The sequence below is a fragment of the Varanus komodoensis genome, unplaced genomic scaffold (assembly GCF_004798865.1).
Source record: "Varanus komodoensis strain SLA01 unplaced genomic scaffold, ASM479886v1 scaffold13_3, whole genome shotgun sequence".
Lineage (NCBI taxonomy): Eukaryota > Metazoa > Chordata > Lepidosauria > Squamata > Varanidae > Varanus > Varanus komodoensis.
This window is the reverse complement of record NW_025335409.1, coordinates 9,012,288-9,034,709: the sequence shown is the minus strand read 5'-3', so window position 1 is coordinate 9,034,709 and position 22,422 is coordinate 9,012,288. Positions and strand designations below refer to the sequence as shown.

The 22,422-nt window shown below is 40.2% G+C and overlaps 1 protein-coding gene across 2 annotated transcripts in view; it reads left to right on the top strand.

The window, feature by feature from the left end:
* Nucleotides 1–668: 668 nt before the first annotated feature.
* LOC123019936 (inositol 1,4,5-trisphosphate receptor type 2-like) overlaps nucleotides 669–22,422 on the top strand; it is a 31,898-nt gene continuing 10,144 nt past the window's right edge. Inside the window, exons 1-6 of one of the 2 annotated variants that reach the window (XM_044423134.1) lie at nucleotides 669–4,586; nucleotides 5,666–5,758; nucleotides 6,497–6,627; nucleotides 7,093–7,258; nucleotides 10,136–10,348; nucleotides 10,727–20,727. In XM_044423134.1, coding sequence (XP_044279069.1) covers nucleotides 4,547–4,586; nucleotides 5,666–5,758; nucleotides 6,497–6,627; nucleotides 7,093–7,258; nucleotides 10,136–10,348; nucleotides 10,727–10,821 — 738 coding nt within the window. In that variant the 5' untranslated portion in view covers nucleotides 669–4,546 and the 3' untranslated portion in view covers nucleotides 10,822–20,727. Of the gene's footprint in view, nucleotides 4,587–5,665; nucleotides 5,759–6,496; nucleotides 6,628–7,092; nucleotides 7,259–10,135; nucleotides 10,349–10,726; nucleotides 20,728–22,422 lie in introns of those variants that run through there. The other variant, XM_044423133.1, reaches the window with a different exon arrangement.

Genomic DNA, 22,422 nt, shown 5'->3' with positions numbered 1-22,422 from the left:
GTAGGCCTTTTTTTCTGCCTAAACATGCATAGGATTGTATTTTAAATGGAATTTTGTTTATGTTTATTTATTCATTAGATTTATACCCCACCATCCTTTTTTTAAGAATGCAAAGCAGCTTATATCATTCTCTCCTCCTGCTCTCAGTCTTACCTGTACAACAACAACCCTGTGAGATTGGTTGGGTTGAGCATCTGTGACTGGCCCAGAGTTACTCAGCTGGCTCCATGGCTGCACAAGGACTAGAACTCAGGTCATCTGAGTCCCAGTCCTGTGCTCTTCACCTCTGCATCACACTGGCTCTCAATTATAATGAAATGCATTACATCTCACCAAGACAGTGGCCAGGTGACCTGTGCGACTTCTCCATCTTCTTTTCAGGTACCAACTGTGAATGGGCAATTTCAAGACCCCTTCACCTTTCCCTTCTCAGGAGCCTTTATCTTTAAACTGAACTTAGATCAGACTGCCCTTCAAATAGAAAAATGTTCTCTGTAGAGGTCACCTTAATGAATGATAATATTGTAATTGTAAACATCCCCTACTTATTTCAACATTTCAAATTACATGAATAAAATGCTTGCTCAATTTTTCCTGAAGTGTGCATAGTACTGCTTCCTCTTTGACTTTCTTTACTCCATCCAATTTTATGTTATGCTAATTTGTAGTCAAAGGATGTTCCAGAACCTTCTGTAAAGCCACAAACCACTGGAGAATTGTTTTTTTTTTTTTTAATTAGGGCTCATAAATAGCCTTTCTCTAAATGGTAAATGCTAACATCTCTACATATAGTGGGAAAGATTTGCTCAGTATTTCTACTCTTTTCTCCTACAAGCTTTTGGGGAGGAAATTGTCCTCTTAAATAAGGTGTTTAATGGACTTCTCATTGCTCACTTATAGTTCTTCTGTTTAATAAATGGTTACTTTTTTGAGATTTAAGATACTTTCACATGAGAGCATATTTTTCTGGATTTTGCATACACTTTTTCAGCATGATTCAGACCAATAAGCCAAAGAATTTACCAGTCATGAAGGCTAATCTTACTTTACAATAATGCTGCCCCAAGACTCTGAAATAATTTCATGGACCCTACAAGAGCTCTAAGAGTGAGCCTGTGGACCCTAAAACAGCATCTAGGCCGCCATGTCTCAGACCCATGGTTTAAAAAGAACCCCACGTTCAAGCTGGGAATCTGCCCTGGGATCTCCCTTCCCCTTTACAACTGGTTGGAAAGAACGGTATGAGCAACTTTTCTGAGGTCGTAAGACTGACCTTGGAGAAGGGGTAATAAGGGCATTCCAGGGACCAGGGAAGAGAGGACCTTGGGGCTTCAGGATATGACATACCTTGATGGTGCTCCAGCTTCCTGTCCTCCCTGTGAGTTACCACAGATGGATGGCCAAAATCAGCCATTGATGTTACATCCGGGGTGGCAAGATCGGAGAGGCAATAACCACCTCTATGCTTCTCCCATCCTGTATAGCATGTCTGCGGTCCTCTGCTTTCAGAGGCTTATGTGCATCTGTACCCCAATGGGTTTTTTCAGACATTAAAAGTGCCCTACAACTCTCCCACCCATGTATCTTGTGTAGACTGGCATAGAATTGTACTTTAAAAAGGTGCTACAACAACCCATATCTTACATTTCAGTAAAAACTCAAGTTCATTAAATTAAAGAATACAGACCAGGTTTCATTTAGATCTCTACTGCAATATCACTACAAAATGACATCCATCAGGAGTCATAAGCAATCTTAAGTGGACAAGATTTTAAAAAAGGAAGAAAATGACACGGCAAATTAAGAGATATCTAAAGAGGAACAGAATATGGGGATTTTGAGTATTTCCACAATGCACAGATTGAGTTGGTAACTACGGAATGTTTATGGTCTCTGAAACATGAATGAATCATTGCCTGCTGGTGTGCAGAGTTTGTGACTGCACACCCCCTAGTCTGCGTTCTCTAAGAATACTTTTTCATCAGCTTTTGCAGTCAATAAAGGATGTAGCAGCTGCATCCTATGAGTTAAAAAGTTCTATTTAGTTTGACCTGTAGAAAGCTCCTAAATAAAATAATATAAATCATATTCCATATGGATCTTTACCATGAGGGACTTGTTGGTCAAGACCGAGTGCCCTGAGCTGAACTGGAAAATTAATCAGTAGTTATACTTGACACAATACAGGCTGTGAATGGGTGGGATATTCACTTGTCTATCCAGGCACTATATACCAAGCATGCCTCAGAAACTGGGAGAACAATCCAGTCAGCATCAATCACTTTGAAATCAAGAATAGTTTGTTATGTGTACATCTGATTTGATACCAAGACCCAAAGTTTAAAGTTATAGCTGAATGTTTTCATAACATGAGAAATGCTAAGATATAACATTGGCTAGAATATGGGTGAGCATCATGTGGCCCTCCAGATGTTATGGCCCTTGCCCTTGCCCTTGCCAGCACAGCCAGTCATGAAATGGGTGTTACCAGAAACTGCACATCAATCTGCTGGAGGGAAAACAGAGCACTGAGAGATGGAGGGCTAATTAAAGAGGAGGCAATGTGTGGGTTAGACTTGGATATCTAGATTGTAATAGAAGTGCAAGTTTACATAATTAATAGAATTTTAATCTAGCAATGAACATGAAGGCTACCAAAAATACCTCTATGCATGTTACACTTCTTGTGTAATACTCAGTCTGAAATGTGTGGTGCAGTGGGGAGGGGGGATTTGGTTGTTTCACATTCACTTCTGGAAGAATCTTACTGATTTAGAAACTACAAGAGTTGCTAGAAAGAAATGTGTCATCTTGTTTTAATTGGTCTTACTGTTTCTAATATTTTGGGGTTTTTTGCCATTGTTTTCAGCTTTCTTCTGAAAATTGCCTTCTGCAGTTGTGAAGATTGGGTACTTTTTCCTTTAGATCATGGGTGGGACAGTTTGTAGCCCTCTAGATGTTTCAGCCTACAAGTCCCATCATCCCTCACTGGCTAGGACTGATAAGAGTTCTAGACTGAAGTATCTGGAGGGCTACAAGGTGCCCACTCCTACTTTAAATGAATGAAAATTGGATTCTCAGGATTCTAAAATGCTCTATACATGGCAGGAAGCGTCTGAGGAGCACTGTACTTCCCTAGCAGATCTAAAATTGGTTGGAACATTTGCCCCTCCCTGTATATGGAGCTACTGAGAGCCTCTGAGAATGCAGTGTTTTTAACAAATTAACATGTATCTACCTTCAAGAACAAGCAACCAGTTTACTCACTTTCCGTTACCCTCTCCATTTTTCCCCCTTTCATACCTGATAGATTGCAAGATTGTGGGCAGGGGGCTGGCTTACCTTTTAACCTCTATACAGCAGGTGCTTAGTAAGGTGAATATAATAATCTTATAATTTACTGTCTGTGCTTCACAGCAACAATTTTTGTGAAAATAATGACACATTTCTCATCTGCAGCATTCATATAAACAGGCACACATCAAAAATAATACTTATTGGAGGAGCACATTTTCCAATATATTCCTACCTGCCCATTGAGATCTAGGAATGAGGACCTTCTGAGAGAGCCATTTCTAAAGAAAAATAAAAGGGATAGCATTTAGAAGAAGAGCCTTCTCAGTGGCTGTCCCCACCCTCTAGAATGGGCTTCTTAAAGAGGTCCTTCTGATGCCATCTCTACTTTCATTTCAGCACCAGGCAAAACCATCCTCTTTCGCAGATTTTCAAAACCTGAATTTAAAACCCAATTATCAGTGCACACTCTACTCCAACAAATGTCCTTCCCTCTTCCCCCTGTGCAGGTACTTGTACTGTGAGCTGTATAGTGATAGTGCTAGCTGCTTGAGAGTCCTGTTGGGTTATTGAGCAGCATATAAATTTGAAAATAACATAAATTCATAAATAAGTCAGATCCATGTGGTCTATCACCAGAATCATTCAGGCTGTTCTGCATGGGCAAATTGGAAAGAGACTGAACAAACTTTCAGTTATATGCTAATGTGTGAAAATAATGGGATTTATTCTACTTTCATTTATCAATAAGCATCCCTTGTGGAAATGAATATGTTGCTTGTTTCTCCAGTGCAGTGGGGTCCTGTTAGGCCTCCACAATGCCTGTCTGCACTGAGAGTGCACCCTAGAATATGTGCAAGAGGCACATGACAGGAAAGATACATATCAGTGCACAGCCTCCCTTTATCAGAAGTTTATCCATCATTGCTCTTCTTCCCGCTAAGAAAGCTCTGATAAGTTTTCAAAGAACACAAGAATTCTCCAGACAGCAGCTTGAAAAGAACTGCTCTAACATGTTTATTAAGTTCAGGAAGCAATCCTGCAAGGAAGCTACATGTTCCATTATGTTGACCTATTTATGTGTATTTTTTCCTAGCTATTTGACTTGGTGTACAGAGAAGAGACTCTGCTGAATGTAATTAAAAGTGTTACACGGAATGGGCGCTCCATTATCCTGACAGCGGTACTGGCTCTTATCCTTGTCTATCTCTTCTCCATTGTTGGTTTCTTGTTCTTGAAAGATGACTTCATTATGGAGGTGGAAAGACTGAAAAACAGGACAACTATTGCAGGTATTGCTCCTACCTCCAATCCCTATTGCCATGGAGGCCTGTATAGTGTATTACTGAGTCCAAATTAGAAGTGCTGCTGGTCCAAGGCAAATAAGATGGATGGATGGTTAGATAGTGCAGTATTATTTGGGTAGTGCCATTTTGCCAGTTTTGCTTCTTCAACCTTCTTTGGAGCACGGATACACAGTGTAGTCAGTAATTTGAGATGCATAGGGTAAAATAAGTGTTTGATAGAATAAAGCTGAAATATATGTCGTTTACTCGCTTTGGAAATGTTAAATTAGTGTTTTACTCAACTCCATACATATTTACAAATGAGCATCAAACAGTATTTTCATCCCTGAAAACTCTTAAGTATTCCAGATTCAAAAAGATGACACATCAGCTCAGTGTCCTCCTTGTCAGCCTTTGTGAATAATTTAATGGTTTTTAAAACTGACGTTATTTTCATATCTGACAGTTGTTTCTAGCTTTGAATATATTTTATACTAACTAGATGGAGTTCTGTTTGATGTCAGTTCTTTAATTTAGGCAGAAGCAGCAGCAAAGCCTGTGATATATTGTAAATGTGAAAAAAGGGTACCTTCATTGCTATGATTACTTTATATTTCTTACTGAATAGCATTCTGATTTATTTCTTTGTTTCTTCTGACATGAAATGAGTGATGTAAAGACATGCCAAAACATATATTCAGAGTGACTTAAAATTCAATTAATTTTGTATATTTGAATTTTCTGGTTCAAAGCTAATGGTTTTTAAAAGAAAAGCATTGTTTTCAGAGTACAAAATATGATGGTTGGATGTTCAAACATTATTTAAATCATTCTTAGTAAGTAAATTAGAAGTAGAGAGTAATCTCAAGTTGTGTAGTACAAATTAATAAAGTAACCAAAGGGAGTTGTTCTTCCTAATTTCGCACTGCATTTGAATACTTGTGAATAAAGTGTAAATGCAAATGTGGTTTTAAGATGTGCCATTGCCAGCAAGCATCTGACCTATTTTAATATGTCTGATACAGCTTGCATATAATTTTGCAGCAAATCATTCTTAGACAAGATTTTGTTTTTTGTTCTGACAGACAGTGCCACTATGCCTACCACAGGCTTAACAACAATGGTCAACACATGTTCAGCAGAGAACTGCAGCACTACAATACCAGCTATAAAATCAGGTTAGTCGAATACCCACAGAGAGGTTTCTGTTTCCACTAGGGAAGTATCCATTGCTTAGCTGCAGGAGAACTAGATGATATGGAGAATGTATGGCTGCCACTCAAGGCAGCAGACCTGTGCCCCTTTCTTTCTTTTATTTTTTGTATGTATTAGATTTATATCCCACTTCCTTCTTACAACAAACTCAGACTGACTTGCAAGACTCTCCTCCTGCTCTCAGACTTATCCTCACAGCAATAACCCTGTGAGGTACATTGGGCTGAGAGTCCATGACTGGCCCAAATTCACCCAGTTGGCTCTATGGCTGAATGGGGACTAGAACCCAGATTGCTGGAACCCCAGTCCTGCGCTCTTAACCATTCTGCCACACTGGCTCTCTTCCTCTTCCTCTCTCTCTCTCCCCCTCACAGTGACATGCCATCTAGTAAGGTACAGCCCAGTCTCATTGAGGTTTTCTATGCCCCTGCACTGTTTCATGGGCTGCTTGCAGGAATGGCATAAATTTGCAACGTGGTATTATGTATCATACTATGATGATTGGGGAATGCTGAGGGTTGTAAGACATTTTTCTGCCTACACACACACAGGATTGCACTCTTAGTCATTACTGGGGGAAAGTGGAAGACGGTATGCGGGGTTGCCATTTTGGCAACAGCCATCTATTTTCTGTATGGTCTAGTTCTGCTGTATGCATGTCCTGAAAATAATCTTGTCATATACCTCCCTTGAAACTACAGGTGAAGAAACTGATGAGGATGGGATTGAGAGGACATGCGACACTCTGTTAATGTGTATTGTGACAGTATTGAACCAAGGCCTGAGGAATGGTGGTGGAGTTGGAGATGTCCTTCGAAAGCCTTCCAAAGATGTAAGTATTTATTTAATTCCTATACCACCCAAAAGCCAAAGCTGTGTCATGTACAGTGCAACAGCTGTGTGCCTGGATGCATTTATTAAATGTTGCCATCTAACTCTTATGGACAAACTAGGTGACCCCACTGAAACTCTGGCTCCTTTGATTAAACATGGATGTGCATGGATCACTTGCTGATATGAGTGAGACAGGAAGTCCATAGAAGACTTCTTGCAGAAGACACTGGAAAAGATATCTAAAAGTCTAGGCCTCCCTATTTTTTCCTAGTCTTATTAATCTCTCTTAAATTAGCCACATAAGTTGAATAGGAAGTAATGACCCATGATAGAGCAATGGGCTTGCATGTACTGCTTGACCTGGACAGATATTATCAAAACATATATGATATTGTTTTCAGCTGAGCGCAAATGTGTCATTTAAATAATAACAATAAAATAAATAACATTCTTGTCATTTCAGGAGCCCCTCTTTGCTGCTCGAGTCATTTATGATCTTCTGTTTTATTTCATTGTTATAATTATTGTCCTGAACCTCATCTTTGGAGTCATCATTGATACATTTGCAGATCTGAGAAGTGAAAAGCAGAAAAAAGAGGAAATCCTAAAGACAACGTGCTTTATCTGCGGTATGTATTAGAGAATTATTAAATGGGGAGAGTCCAAGCCATTTTAAAAAAGCTTTCTTCTTTAATAAGAGGTGATTTGCAGCACCTCTTATTGCTTTGCAGTGGCAAATGGAAGGGCACGTCAAAAGATAACTTTGATGTACACTTGCCGTGGGATCTAAGAATCAAGTTTGTCTCATGCTGGCTTTCCTTTTTCTTGTACTAATAAATTATGAGTATATCATATGTTAGGGTAACTTACAGATACTGCTGGATTGGTCCAGGATAAGGACTCTATGCCCTGATTCTCAGAACACCTACATGCTCTGAGTGGATAATTTCCGGCCTAATTACTTTTGCATTCAGATATTAAAGCCTTTACACTGAAAACTGTTTACTTGCTTGACAAACAACCCTCACACAATCAGAATATATGTCGTAAATAAATGCTATAAGTCTTAGCCTTCCGTTAATTGACTTGATAGCTTGCTCCATGTTGTTTGAACCTTAGAAACACTGACCTCCATGCTGCCCCGTGGGATGAGCTGGGCTTCATATTTTTATAATAATTATGGTTTATGATTTATAGACTGCTGAAGCAGTTTGAAAATGAAACAAGTTGAAAACAACACAGATGGATCTTAACAGGCATAAATATCTATCAGACCCACAACCAGACAACCCCACTTCCTACCCCCAGACATTTCTCCAGCATTAAATTATCATCTAAAAATTTATTGTGTGACCACACTTGGAGCACTCTGGTCATCTGTCCATCTATCTATATCCATGTATATTATAAAGCTGAAAATGTTGCAGGGAAGGGTAACAGCCCAAGAAGGAAAATGTACAAAGTTTTCAGTTTAGAAAAAAGGCAAATAAAGGAAGATGTAATAAATGTGATATTTTACATGGTGTTGAGGAAATGGATGGAAATAAGCTTTTTTCCCTCTCTCATCATAGTAGAAATCAGCATCATCCAATGAAGCTGAATGCAGGATAGTTCGTGAGCAGCAGTTCATAATTAAACTTGGAATTGGGCACATAAGATGTGCTGATAGCCACCTGCTTAGTTGACAGCTTCATAAAGGATAGGGCTATCCGTCTCTACTAGTTGGGCTCTATACTATTCCAAGTATGTTTGTACTTCTTATGAGCATTGGTTAGTTGATGAGGAGTACCAGAAAGAGGATGCAGGATTAGATGGACAGGTGGTCTACTCAAGCAGGACTGTTATCTTCAGATTAACATTCAAGCTAAAGCTCTTTGAAATAAAGCAGTCTTCAACTGCCTCCTAAATGGCAACATAGAGGAATCCAGGTGAACCTCCTTGGGAATGAGTTCCAGAATTGGGATACCTCCACCTAGAAAATTCTCAGACACACTTTAGATGGCACTATCACAGATAAAATGGTGGATCTGGAATATCTTCTCATACTGGCAGATATATGGGAATTTTTTCTTTGTGTTAGAAGTTTTAGGCTGAAATATTCCATAAGGCAATGAGGTGGAGTGCACAAGTCATCCTGCAAATGGATGAACTGCCATCTTGATTTGGAATGAGGTGTTTCTTTCCAACATTTTCAAAGTCTTAGGAAAGTCTGGGGCTCTTTAGGAGTTCTAGGAAGACTGGAAAATCTGGCCCATTTCAAATCTTGTGAGCCTTCCACAGCATCTGCTTTCTCTTCCCCACTGCACAGAACTTGCAAAACCATGCTTCTTAGTACCACTGAAGTAGAGGAGAGCAAAAAACAGGGCTGTATCTCAGGTCTTCATTAGTCTCAAAATCCTTAAAAGGGTGCTTCCAGTACAAAGATCTCTGGGAACTCAAGTTTGCCAGGGCTTCCAGGCCATTAAAGGTAAAGGTAAAGGTTTCCCCTTGACATTACGTCCAGTCATGCCTGACTCTAGGGGGTGGTGTTCATCTCCATTTCCTAGCTGAGGGAGCCAGCGTTTGTCCCCAGACAGTCTCCGTGGTCATGTGGCTGGCATGACTAAACACCGAAGTGCACGGAACACTGTTACCTGCTCACCGAAGTGGTACCTTTTTATCTACTTGGATTTGCATGCTTTTGAACTGCAAGGTTGGCAGGAGCTGGGACAGAGCAATGGGAACTCACCCCATTGTGCAGATTTGAACCAGTGACCTTTTGATCATCCAGCCCAGCAGCACAGCGGGAAATGGCAATTAATGAAATTTGGAAGCCTAACGAATGCCCAAGAAGGAGCTCTCTCATCTCTCTCCTCTGTGGTATTGCTTTGGGAAAGGAAAGGGGTAGCTTATAATGGCCTAAACCTGTGTATAAGCCTAGTTGAACCTCAGATTGTAAATAATATGCAGTTTCTCAGCTGACCCACTTGAAGCTGGGCAGCATCACTTGCCTTTTTTGTGATAAAGTAGAAGGCAATTTCCTGCTGAGGGCTTCAAGTGTGTACTGGACCAGGGCCATATATGCTAGCCATTCCCCTGCATCTCCAACTTCCTGATATCAGGGGTTTTCATTATCAGGACTGCTGATTACATGGAGACTTTGGATAGAATTCAAACGAGCACACTGTCAGACCTTGCCAGTTCAACATGGCAAGGAGAGGAGTCAGGGCAGGGTCCCATGGATGGGCTAGCATACTTATTTCCCATCCCACTACACATTTGAAGTCCTCAGACAATTCCAAGAAATAATGGACTGGGCTATTGTCTTCATTTATAGCTTCTGTATTTTTGTGTTGTTTTATAATGTATGGTGGTGTCTTGAGGCATTTTTGCAAATTACAAAAAACAAATATGTCTGATTGTGTGTGGTGTCTTTTCAAGGTTATTTTTAAAATGTGTAACAGCAACAACAATTGGTAGGACAATGGAGCCAATGAAGTATCTTGTATTCTCTCTCCTTCTCACAGGCCTTGAGCGGGACAAATTTGATAATAAGACAGTTTCATTTGAGGAGCACATAAAGTCAGAGCACAACATGTGGCACTATCTGTACTTCGTAGTCCTGGTCAGAGTGAAAGACCCTACAGAATACACTGGTCCTGAAAGTTATGTGGCTCAAATGATAGCGGTGAGTCAGTTTTGGATGAGTTTTGGTTGCAGCGGAGAGGTGACCTTTTCAGGTATGGCAGGATTGTATTTTACTGGGAAGCTTCCAACTGTATCATTACAAGGGCATTTTAATGTTTTTGTAACAACCTGTGGCAAAAACCCATGATGCAAAGATGAAGGCAAGAATCACAGTTACTATCAGGCTCACAACCCACAGGGCTGAGCAGAGCAAAAGGACAGAGTTAAAAGCGAATTCACAAAACTAATCCTTTCTCCTGTTATTACTGATCTGAGGGAACATGGACAGAACCACTGAGGGCTGTTGTAATAATTTTGAGAGCAGGAACAGTTTTCAGTTCATAGGGAATCAAACTCCATGGGTACAGCACGGGAGAGTTTGACCCTGGGAACCTTGGGATATTTCTGAAGCACGAGGGTGACCTTTTCAGGTATGGCAGGATTGTATTTTACTGGGAAGCTTCCAACTGTATCATTACAAGGGCATTTTAATGTTTTTGTAACAACCTGTGGCAAAAACCCATGATGCAAAGATGAAGGCAAGAATCACAGTTACTATCAGGCTCACAACCCACAGGGCTGAGCAGAGCAAAAGGACAGAGTTAAAAGCGAATTCACAAAACTAATCCTTTCTCCTGTTATTACTGATCTGAGGGAACATGGACAGAACCACTGAGGGCTGTTGTAATAATTTTGAGAGCAGGAACAGTTTTCAGTTCATAGGGAATCAAACTCCATGGGTACAGCACGGGAGAGTTTGACCCTGGGAACCTTGGGATATTTCTGAAGCACGAGAATCCATGTTTATCATATGATTTTTTTAAAAACTTTTTGGCTATAACACTCCTTCTAGATCAGGGTTGGGGAACCTTTAATCATGAGTCACATGCCAACATTAGGCAGGACTAGGGCTGAACGCCAGTGGGGCTAGCCCATTTTCCCCTTTCTGACACTCTCTCTTATACTCCCTCTCCTCAGAGGGCTGAACAGATAGCTTGCAAGAGTGAATATATGTTGGCAGAATACAGAGTGAAATCCTATTTTATTTAAATCAATCATGTTTTATGTCTTTGAAGTTAGTAGAAACAGGGGTTTTGCCATCTTATATGCAGGACCATTTTTTACAGCACCTTTAGTAGACTATCATTTGTTTCTAACTCCTATCAGAAGCCTTTGATACTGTAGTCTCAGTGGTACAAGATGAAGCATTACATTTCATAATAAGCAGCAAAAGCAACAGGTGGTAAGGGAGAATGTTTCTGTGCTGAAAAATATTTTCATTCTCCCCTACATCTAGGAAAATAAACTGGCAAAACCTTATAGAACGAGATGGCCTCTGCAGTGAGGGGATAAAACAGAGCAAGATGTGAGAATTTATGCTTTTAAAAATGTAATTAAGATGATATTTGAGCTACCTTTAAGGATAGTATATTGGCAAGAGAGCTCAATATTTGTGTTTACAACAGCTGAGCGCCAATGTATGCATTTCACAGAATGAAATACTTTCAAATTACAAACTTCTAAAGTATACTCATGTAGACCCTGCAAGTGGTAAATCAGCACTTCATGGATAAATATTTGTTTAATCCATCTCCCTGATGTGCTAATTTCCTATATGTTGGAAGCTTTTCACTGGAGTAGTAAGAGGGTATTCAAAACTATGGCCCTACAGTTTGAAACAGCAAAGAGCAGAATTCAGCCACATCTGTCTTCCAGTCTTACATCGGTCTCAGAATTTTCAGGCATTCTATGTGTGGATTAACCACACCTTCCAAAAAAGATGAGGAGGAGTGATTGCTCCCCACTCATCTCTCTCAACTATGGTTCTCTTCCTCTATTCAAGGAGAGTACCTGTCAGAACATGAATGCCTCCTGGATTTCCTGCCATTTTGCCTGATGCAGAGAGCTTTCCAATCACAGGAGACTCTCTTCAGGCATTGTCCCTCCATGGGTCCAAGCCAACAAATGCAATGAGGGAGAGGGGCAGGCCAGAACGCTCCCTTTCCTCAAGCACTGACTTCATCCACAAACAATCCCTATTGTGCAGATATTCCATTCAAAAATGTGTTCTCAATCACTTCCCTGAATAAGCAACAAATAAGCAAACGAAGCGTGAGATCCCTGCCATTCTTTTCATGGTGGAACATTTCAGACAGTGAGGAGACCATCAGAGAAGCTATAACAAGTGGAGGACAGGAAGTGTAAGTCATTTGCACCTGCCATTGCTGTCATTTTTGTGCAACCTTCAGAGTGGGGACTCACGCAATTTCCCCATGGGGAGGTGCATGAACTGTACCCATTTCTGGAGTGCCCAGATCTCATGAGTAAGATGCATGGCTTTCTGCTACTTGCATTACATGAGAAATGCAAAACAGGAAGCATGAATCACTGTCTCCCCACCTCCTGCAATATGTAGTGATATCTACTAAAATAGGAAATATGGACTTTTAAAGTAATGCTGAGCACAATTGACTCCTCACCACTTGGTCTCCCTGCTCCCTGTGAAAATAAACAACAGTGGGAAGATGCAGACTCCATCCCACTGGATGCCAGGAATCAACTCCCCCCACCCCCTGGCTCCTGCTGTAGGAGAAGGCAGGAAATGAAGGCAGAAAGAACTGGTCTCATTCCATCATTCATGCACACCTTCCAACTAAATTCAAGGCTTGTAGTTCACAAATGATCCCCAGAACAGCTGAGTAACAGTAGAATTCACCTGCATGTCTTCATATCTATTTAATACTCGTGCTGTGGAGAATCTAGTGGACCCTACATTGAGGGGAATGATGGTGGGAACTGCCTCTCCGTTTTCCCTATAGCAGTGTTTGTTTTAATTAAAGACTGACAGGTGTTTTGTTTCTAATCATAACTTCAGTTGTAATTGATTCAGTTAGTTGCACCTGCTCCTTCAAGCGCTTGTCCAAGAAATCTCTAAACTGAACTGCTGCATTTAAGCACCAGAATCTTTTCTTTGTTAAAACTGAGGCATGTGCTAGAGTTTTTGATCAATCCAAGGCTTCATGGGGTGGGTCCATCATACTCAGCCCTGCTCCCTGCCTCCCCACACAAACCTGGTGCCCACCTACTCCTCTGGGCTCTAAAGAGGGCTTTGTAATGCATCCAGCTGAATGCACTTGCAGAGTTCCCATGACTGTGAACCCTGCCTTGTCAAATTTTCTGATTCTGGGAGCACAGTAAGCATGCCCATCTGGGCCTGTGTACAGGACTCTCTTCAAACCAGAAGCCAGGTGTGCAGGGCAGCTGGAGTTGGCACTTTTGTGTGTGCCCACATTCCCTGGCTTTAGCCATGCACTTGATCTATGGAGGGAAGCAGAAATCACCAGTTCTGCAAAACAGCATGAGATACATAGTTTTTTATATGTGTGAGTGTGTGTGTACAGAGAAGCATGAGAATGACTGCTCTTTTTCTGCAATAATACTTGAATGTTATGTTCCTCCTTGTGTTAGTGCATGCCATGGGAAGTGATTAGTAATTAGTGATTCATCTAGGTGGTTAAGATACTGTACAGGCCTGCAATGCACAGACTTGGTTGACACACTGCACTCTACCATTTGATCTTCCGTTACTTGTTTAGTCAACATGCAGCTTGCATTAAGGAAGTCCATATAGCTCAGTAACAGAGCACATGGTTTGTATGCAGCATAAATAAATAAATAAATAAATAAATGCAAGCACCAAGTATGCTTCATACTCTGGTATTAAACCTGAATGCAACAGGAAAGGAAAATATGGTCATGTGTGAACAGATGGTGTCGATTTTTGTATGGGTGTTGTCTAGATTACAATACTGGATTGGTAGTTATGTTGTTTATCGTTCCTTCCAACTACTCCTTTTTTATTGTTCAAACTTGCATGGTATCATGTATTAATATTTATTCCAGTGTGTGTATTAATATTCATACTAAGTGTATTAATCCTCTGGTGCCAGCAGTTGGAAATTACTGATGCAGTGCACTAATGTATTTTTCATTAGCACTAATGGTGGGATCTCTGGAGTTGAGCCTCTAAAATATTAACACAGGCACCAAAGGCCTCTCTGTACCTCATGCTTTCAGTTTGAAAAACCAGTTTTGGAAGTATAATGACTCAGGATGTTGATAGCAGATAGATGGATTTTATTTGATACTCTGTTTTGAATGACTGATTTGGTGGAATGCATTGTTTGAGTAGGAAAGCATGGTTTTAAAAAATAAATGTAAGTTCAGGTTGAGGAAAGATGCTTTGTATTAATTTTAAAAAGGGGAGAAATGGCTAGGGATGGGCTGACCCTCCTGCAGTGTCTGCATCAGAAATAATTCAGTGGAACAAGATCATGCTGCTCAATGCCCTCCAGATATTTAGCAATGCAATCCCGGTCTCAAAATGGATCTGGTTCAGCTACATGCATCTCCTCTTTCTGCCATGAGTTCCTTTTCCCAAACTTGCTTGACTGCACCAGCAGCAGTAAAGGGACCTCCAGTGGGGTGCAGATGGGCCCCCATAAGAAGCCTTTAAGATAGTGCCATAATCATGTGTGCCTCTACCAGAGTCCAGGACTTCCAGAAATCATGGAAACTGTACAATCCCAGTACTTTAAACAGTTTTAATTACTCTCAAAATTTGATCCTGTGAAGATAAAGAGTTCCTGCATTGTAAAATAAGCTACTGCATCATTATCAAATATGAGCTGCATTTTTTAAAAAGTACAAAAATAAACTCAGTAGTATTGATCAGCAAGTTATCCCTTTTTAAAAAGAAGCTGCAACATACAATATGCATAGAGAAGAGTATTGTAAAGAAGATGAAGCAGTTTGGTTAAGTGATTGCATACATCTTCATTCATGTTGCAAGATTATTGTCTTCAGACATAAAGCTCTTACATTTCAGTTGTGTTTGCATTTTAGCCTTTGTCCAAAAATTAATAGATATTATCAAAGCTCATGTTATACAAATGAGACTCATGTGCTTCTTATCTCTCATTAAACCCCCACAATATTTTGTCTAAATTGATTACGTTTTAAAATACTGGGGCAGCATGCACAACTAAATTATCTATAACACAAATTGTATATAATAGCATGCTCCATAAGGCCAACCTGACAGGACATTTTGCTTAGAAATACAGTCTGCGTATATTGTACAATGAAGTTTTATTAAAACAAGCAACTCACTAAGTGACTGACCTAAAGCACCCCTTTTCATAAGCCAAAGAAGTCAGCATAGGTACAGAGACCCCCCCCCCCACATCTTCATTTGGAACAGAAGTGTACCCATCAAGTCCAAGGATTTTATTTTGGTGTTCAATAATTTTATTCTATTTCATTAATTAATTTCATAATTCTGAGCTCAGATATATAAGACTATATAAAAAGGAGACTTCATAACCAAGGTGCAAGTTTATGAAGACAAAAACAAGGCGCAACTGCCATTGCCAAAACACTGATTCCCAGTGTTATTCTTCTTAAGCAAAACACTGACCAAGGGCAACACTATGTACCAAAATATCCAGGGCTCAGGCTCTCAGGGAGAAAAATACATATATAAATACATAGGCCAATTTACATAGCCTCTAAATTTCTTTGTGTGTGGGTATCTTTAAATTAACCTGTCTCCTAAGGATACCCCTATTTATAAAAAGGGTTGTATGGGCAAGAGGGAAGAAAAAACTTCAGGCAGAAAGATGTGTGGGAGAAGCTAGGGGGTGAAGCACATGTAGCGAAAAAGCCAGCTGAACAAGGGGGCTTGGGTGCATCAAAAATAATCAGGGCCCCTATGCCTTTATTTCAGTAAATATCCATGGAAAACGGGGTGGTTGGCCAGATGGCCTTCCAGAAGTTCAGGGCTCCACTGCCCCCGATATTGACCAACTTGAGGTTGTTTGCATTAAATTAGAGTCAAGCGAACCTTGGGTGTCCAGGAAGGGTCTAAATATTCTTCAGTGAAAATGTTGGTAGTGGTGGCAGATGAACTTCCTAACAGACAACATTCCTACTAATGGTGAAAGGGTAACATGCCCTGCTCCCAGATTCTGTTCAAAACTGAGCTTGGCAAACCAAGCTATTTTCTATTAGAGAAAAAAAGAAGCATTCCTGGTTAATTTTCTTATCTTTGGATCCCCATTTTGTTCTTGATTGCATATAAGTAGCATGACTGGCCTCCCATGAGACTCTTCTCCAGCTAGCATGCATGGTGACGTCACCAGAGAAATCCCTTTATCTGCTGACCCCTGCTGCTCTTGTAGGGATGGTGGCAGGAAGGGACAGAGCAAAGCTGATAAATGTATAAGGCAGAGAAGAATCACAAACAAGGGCCAGAATTGGAAATATTGGTACACTTCATTAGCACCCAAAATTCACATTACAAGCCAGATCATTGTGACGTTCAGCGGCATCACTGGGTGCAGCCTCACCCAGTGCTCCTTGTGTTGTCATGCACCTGCATGTCCAGTGAATTCTGAGAGGTACTTTCTATTCATGTAGAACAAGGATGAGCTTCAGAACTCTGAACTAATGCTCCGTAACGCATCCCAGAATTTCCAAAGTAAACCAAAGAGTGTGACAGACACTCAGGGATTCCTCAATATAACATGTCAGTGCAGGAGAGATCTTTAAGAGCAGTCGGTCTTAAAACCAGTGCAACATGTCAATATACAAAGAAGGACTATTAATCCTTACTGTGATGCTTGGAGCACATAAAGTACATTCTGGGTTCTTCTCTGTATTGGTAGAACTAAGAAAGAAAAAGAGGTTCTCACCGAAGACCATGTCTTGAATTCATAGCTGAAAAAAGATTTATGTTTACTTTCCAGAAATATTAAAGATAAGCCATCTATCAACCTCAATCACAATATTTCAGGTTTCAGTGGCGAGAAAAATCATACAATCTTGAATCATCTTTGGTTTTCTATTTAATAATGTTTTTTTCTTATACTACTTCCTGTTAGAAAAACCACAAAACTATGTTTATCTGCTTGGAACAAGTGGCCTGAATTTGACTATCTGCTGAGATTTGTGCCATTGGTCTTTTAGGAACTTTAAATGTGCTTTTTGTCAGGTTCCCCCCACCCCCCATTTAGATGCAACACTACTTCATGAAATCAGCTTTCCCTTTTTTCGAGGTGCATCCATAATAAAAACAATAGGTTAGCATTCTCTTTCAAGAAGGAGATCAGGGCCGTCTTAAGGCATGGGCCTGATGGGCACTGTGTATGTTAACCCTTGGAAAATTGGAAAACTTCCAAAATTAACAGTAGTTGTAGTTGTTGTAGGGGCCCCAGTACACTGCTTTGCCCGGGGCCCATAATGCTGTTAAGACGGCCCTGAAAGAGATTATATACAGAAGGAAGACATATCAACTGTGGAGAAAGAAATCAATAAAAATGTATCTAAAGGACAACATGCAACATGTTTCATGAAGCAATTTAATAAAACTTTGTTTAGAAAATGGTGTAAAAGGGTAGATAAAAAGGTTAACAGTTTGGTCAGTGTGGATTGATTAGTATGCATGTGACACCATTTAATCTTACAGTGTTAACAAAATTTTTCACTATTCTACTTTCATTCCCCTGAAGGTCATTTTTGGATTGTGTATCTCAAATATTGCACATCTTCCTTCCAACTGATTTACAGTAGAAAACTCTGCTGTCATCTTTCAAATTTCAGGAACCATAGTATTATGGATTCATATTCTTATCATTATCTACTTCATTCTGTTGGGTTTTATACCAGTAGCATTACCATCCTATGCTAAGGCTGTATGAGAAATTTGGTTTAGTTTGTTTTTCATTTATTCAGTTCACACCTTCTAGACTGACCTAGGACTCAGATGCATTCTGCAGTTGAAGTCCATACCTTTGTGAGCTTGCAGTGCAATTTGTGGACCAAAAGGGTTCAACAACATATGCACAATTGAAAAGTAAGCATGGGAAAATGGTATAATTTTGAAGTCTCACAAATGCATTTGGATCAATGGAAGTATGCATTCATTTCAGATATATGAAATGAATATTGATATATACATTTGAAAAATATATTCAAAAATACACATTGCTATTCCTGAAAAATGAAAACAAAAACCAAAGCTTGCAATCTAATATGGACTCAAGACAGAAAAGCCTTTGAAATGGAATTTGGAGACCCTTGGTGAGCTTGACTTTTGCTGAATCACATATCCCTATCCTATGTTGATAAACCCCATTGGCTTCAATGATAACCATGCATAGGATTGCAGCCTTAGAAGGCACTGATTATACTTCACAGTTCAAGAAAACAGAAGTGCAGCAGTGCACCTACCTCAACACCAATCTGTGACTCTTGCACAGTAGACGAAGCCTCTTTCGGTAGCCCAGGTCTCAGCAGCTGGGCTGCCACTGACTTGAGCCAAAGCTAAAGAGCCTTGCTGAGAGTGAGCAGGGGGTGGAGAAGCTGAATTTGAGGTCATTACAAGCCACCAGTGACCTGAGGGTCTTGCAGCAGTGAACATTTCACTCATTGTTATTGTCTGGATCGCTTTCTCGTCATACTAATAATAATTATTTATTTATCCATTTAAAACTTTTCTATACTGTCCCTTCACAGATGTCTTGGGACATTGTGCAATAGATTAATACGAGTAGCAGTTGCACAGCATCCAATGTAAATATAAAACCACCAATTAAAACAGGTTAGCAATTAAAATATTGGGAGAATAAAAAGTGTTTCGCCTGACACGAAAAGGAAAGAAGCATTGGCACCAGGTGATCCTCTCTGGGTACTGGGTGATAATGGTTGTTGTTGTTATATAATTATTTTATATTTTATATTAGTATGTTTGTGTTGTATTCTATGTTTATTTTAGGTCACACTATTTTAAATGCATCCATGCTGCTGATTCAAGCCTGTGCACTTGAAGCACTTGGCCTAAATTAAAAGTAAAAACTATATTAATAATGCAGTGTATGAAAAGTGTTTGGCTTATGTGAAGCTGTTGCTAAGCCAGATGGAGCCCAGGTGTGGAAACCTTGGCCTTGACTTGCCATAATGTTTGGCATTTTGGAAGGGCAACCTTGAAATAAATTGAAACCTGGATCAGTAGACTTTCTACCACTGTTTGCTTAGCATGGAAAGCACCCTTGATGTTCCAGGATGGTGTACTTTATCAGGCTATGGGTTCAGACAATGTAGCTTGTTTGTATGGCTCTGCTCTGGGTAAGAGCTTGAGCAAAGTTTAGTTTCTCAGGAGGCAAGACGGCAAGACCCACAGAATATTCCAAGAGATGCTGGAGCTGAAGCTAGACAAGGCTGTATGCTGCATTATTCCCCACATCTGTTACCTGACTTGGGATAGGGGAAAGATGAACAAGCTAAGGGACAAGGAGTTCTGAGACAAAGTAGCTGGGAATAGCCACTAAAAATAGAGCACTATTCTATATTTGTTTCCCTCTCCTACTCTCCTTGACACACAAACTCTCACACACATACACACTGAGGAACATGGGAGTTGTTAACTCAGGAGGAGTCAGGTGCTGGAATTGTCTGATGACCAGGTGAGAAAGACGGACATTGATGGGGTTGTCCACATGGATCCAGCATTCACCCACATACTGCGGTAGATGGAGTCATGTGTCAGGAAAGTAGCTTCCACACTATTAGATGCATGAATGTGTTCATTGGATGTCAGTCTGATCCTAAAAGACCAGATCTTGATTTAACACATCCAGGGGATGGCAGAGTTTGGGATTAGCTGGCATATTTCCTAGCAGTGATGACTGCCAACAGTTAAATAAATTAATCCCAAGAAAGAGTTATTCTCCCCTTCGTAAACAAGGGAGATGTTTAGTCAGTGGAGGAACTCACATTCTGGGCAGGTTCACATTCATGAACATCAAATTATAATAAAAGTTGAAACTGTTTTGCAAGGAAACAGAGGAAGAAGTAATAATATTAACTCAGTTGGGTAAACTGCCAGAGTATAATTAGCAGCCTGACTCTCTGCATGTTTATCTGGAAGTAAGTCTTACTGAGCTCAGTGCAGCTTTCTCCCAAGCTATTATGCCAAAGATTGCATATGCTCCTGCTGGATCAGTTTACCGTGAAAGGTGCCCACATTCTGGTGCCTTTCCTTCATAAATAAATGTCCCTATTTGGAAGTAACTGTAGGAAAGCTTTTCAGTGGGGTGAGAGGTACACACATTTGTGTCCATATGTGTGTACACTAGGGGTGCAGTATAATTTTCTTTGATTCCCATCTTGATAAGGACATGCCAGAGTCACATGTCCCAAGCCAATATATGAAACCCTTCAGTATTTACATTCATAATGCAGTTTTCCAAACAAAATATTCCATATAAAATGCATACATAACAGGGAAATACATACAAAAGTGTGTATTTTATTTATTTCTTACATTTCTATCTCATCTTTTCCCCCTCTTCCAAAGAACCCAAGGTGACTTACATAATCCTCTTTTTTCCTCTCTATTTAATCTTTGCAACAATCCTGCGAGGTAGGTTAGCCTGAGATTCAGTGACTGGCCCAAAGTCAGCCAGTGAGGTGCATTGCTAAGAGGACACTAGAACCCAGATCTTCTGGGTCCCTGTGTAACACTCCAACCACTATGCCATACTAGCTGTCATATTAGTGGAGAAAAGTAAAATATTTTTTATAAAGGAAAACTGGCAAAAATATGTCTGTTATTGGAAATTGCACCACAAAATGCTCATATTAGGAGAAATATATAACAATACATATGAACAGTGTGCTGAGTTTTTAAAAACATGCTAAGGGACACAGGATGGAACAAACTGAAGACTGGAAAAATGGGAAGCAGAGAGAAGCCAAAATTGGCAAATTGGTCCATCCCTTTTATATATATCCCTTCTCATACCTATCCAGGTATTTTGCAGAATGTGTTCGCATTTCAGCTACTCTGTCATAAATATAATGGGATCCATTTTGAGAATAAATCAATTCTTAAGTAAACTGTTATTGTCAGTTTATTAACACACTTTCACAATTATAGCAGAATATGCTATTGCAGCATGCATGGCTGTAGCAGAAGTTAACTGCAGAGCAAATGAAAATTAGACAGAGATGAGCTTGTAGCAAGGTGTAAGTGGGTTTTAGGGGAATGTGTGAGAACAGGGGTATGATGTATTCACAAGTGTGCTCTCATTTCCTCTCTGAAATGCTGGAAGAGGGCGGGGGGGAGGGGGCTGCAGCCTCACTAAAGTCCTCTTCAGGCATTCAGGCTGGGTGCATGAAAGGGCTACCCTGAATACCTAGCCTGCCTCCCTAACACTGACATACATGCCAGCCACACCCCCTGGCTGATCCATGATTGGCCCACTTGAAAGGGCATAGGATTTCCTTCACTAGGATGAGGACCTTGAGTGTCCAGATTTTCGTGCCTTTGCTGCAAATCCTATGCATGTAGAAGATTACAGTGACTGTCCTGATAATGTGTTAGCCAGGAAGCACGCCTTTTCTTTGAGAGGCAGAGCTAACACTATTGCATTCCAACTTGCCTCTTTGTGTGTTTAGTGCTTGCTAGTACTCAGTGCTTAACATAGCCTTTCAAATATGTAAATCACAGATGCCCGCAAAAAATGGACTATATGATGTTGGAAATACCTCCTTAGTGACTATTGTGTCTTTTGTCTTCCTTCCGGCAAAAAGCCCATCATGCACAACTTAACAAATCAAGGGTTCTCTCCATGGGTTGCTTGTAGTTCACAGGCAATGGCTTGTTACCGGAGCTGGGTTCAACAACATGCTCCCCCTTGTTTCAACAAGTCTCGGTCAACAACCACCACTCAGTGTTGTGGTTATTGTGCTGTCTAAACCCAGTCATTTAGTAGCAGGCCCAAAAGCACTTGATGGTGGCTGGCCATTTAGAGAGCCTTTTTGTTTGATGTGCAAAGAGGTTTTTCTCTCTATGAAAGTCAAGGTGAAATTTAAATGGATTCTGTACCTCCAATTTTAAGGACATCTGCTTTTTGCTGCCAAGATACTAAAGACAAATTCACATTAGTATGCCAAACATTTAATGTCCCTTAAATCTTTCTCTTGCTACAGTAAATTTCCGGTTGGCATTAACAGGTTCAGTATCCATATACTGGCTCTAATTTATTGTTTTGCATCAGCAACA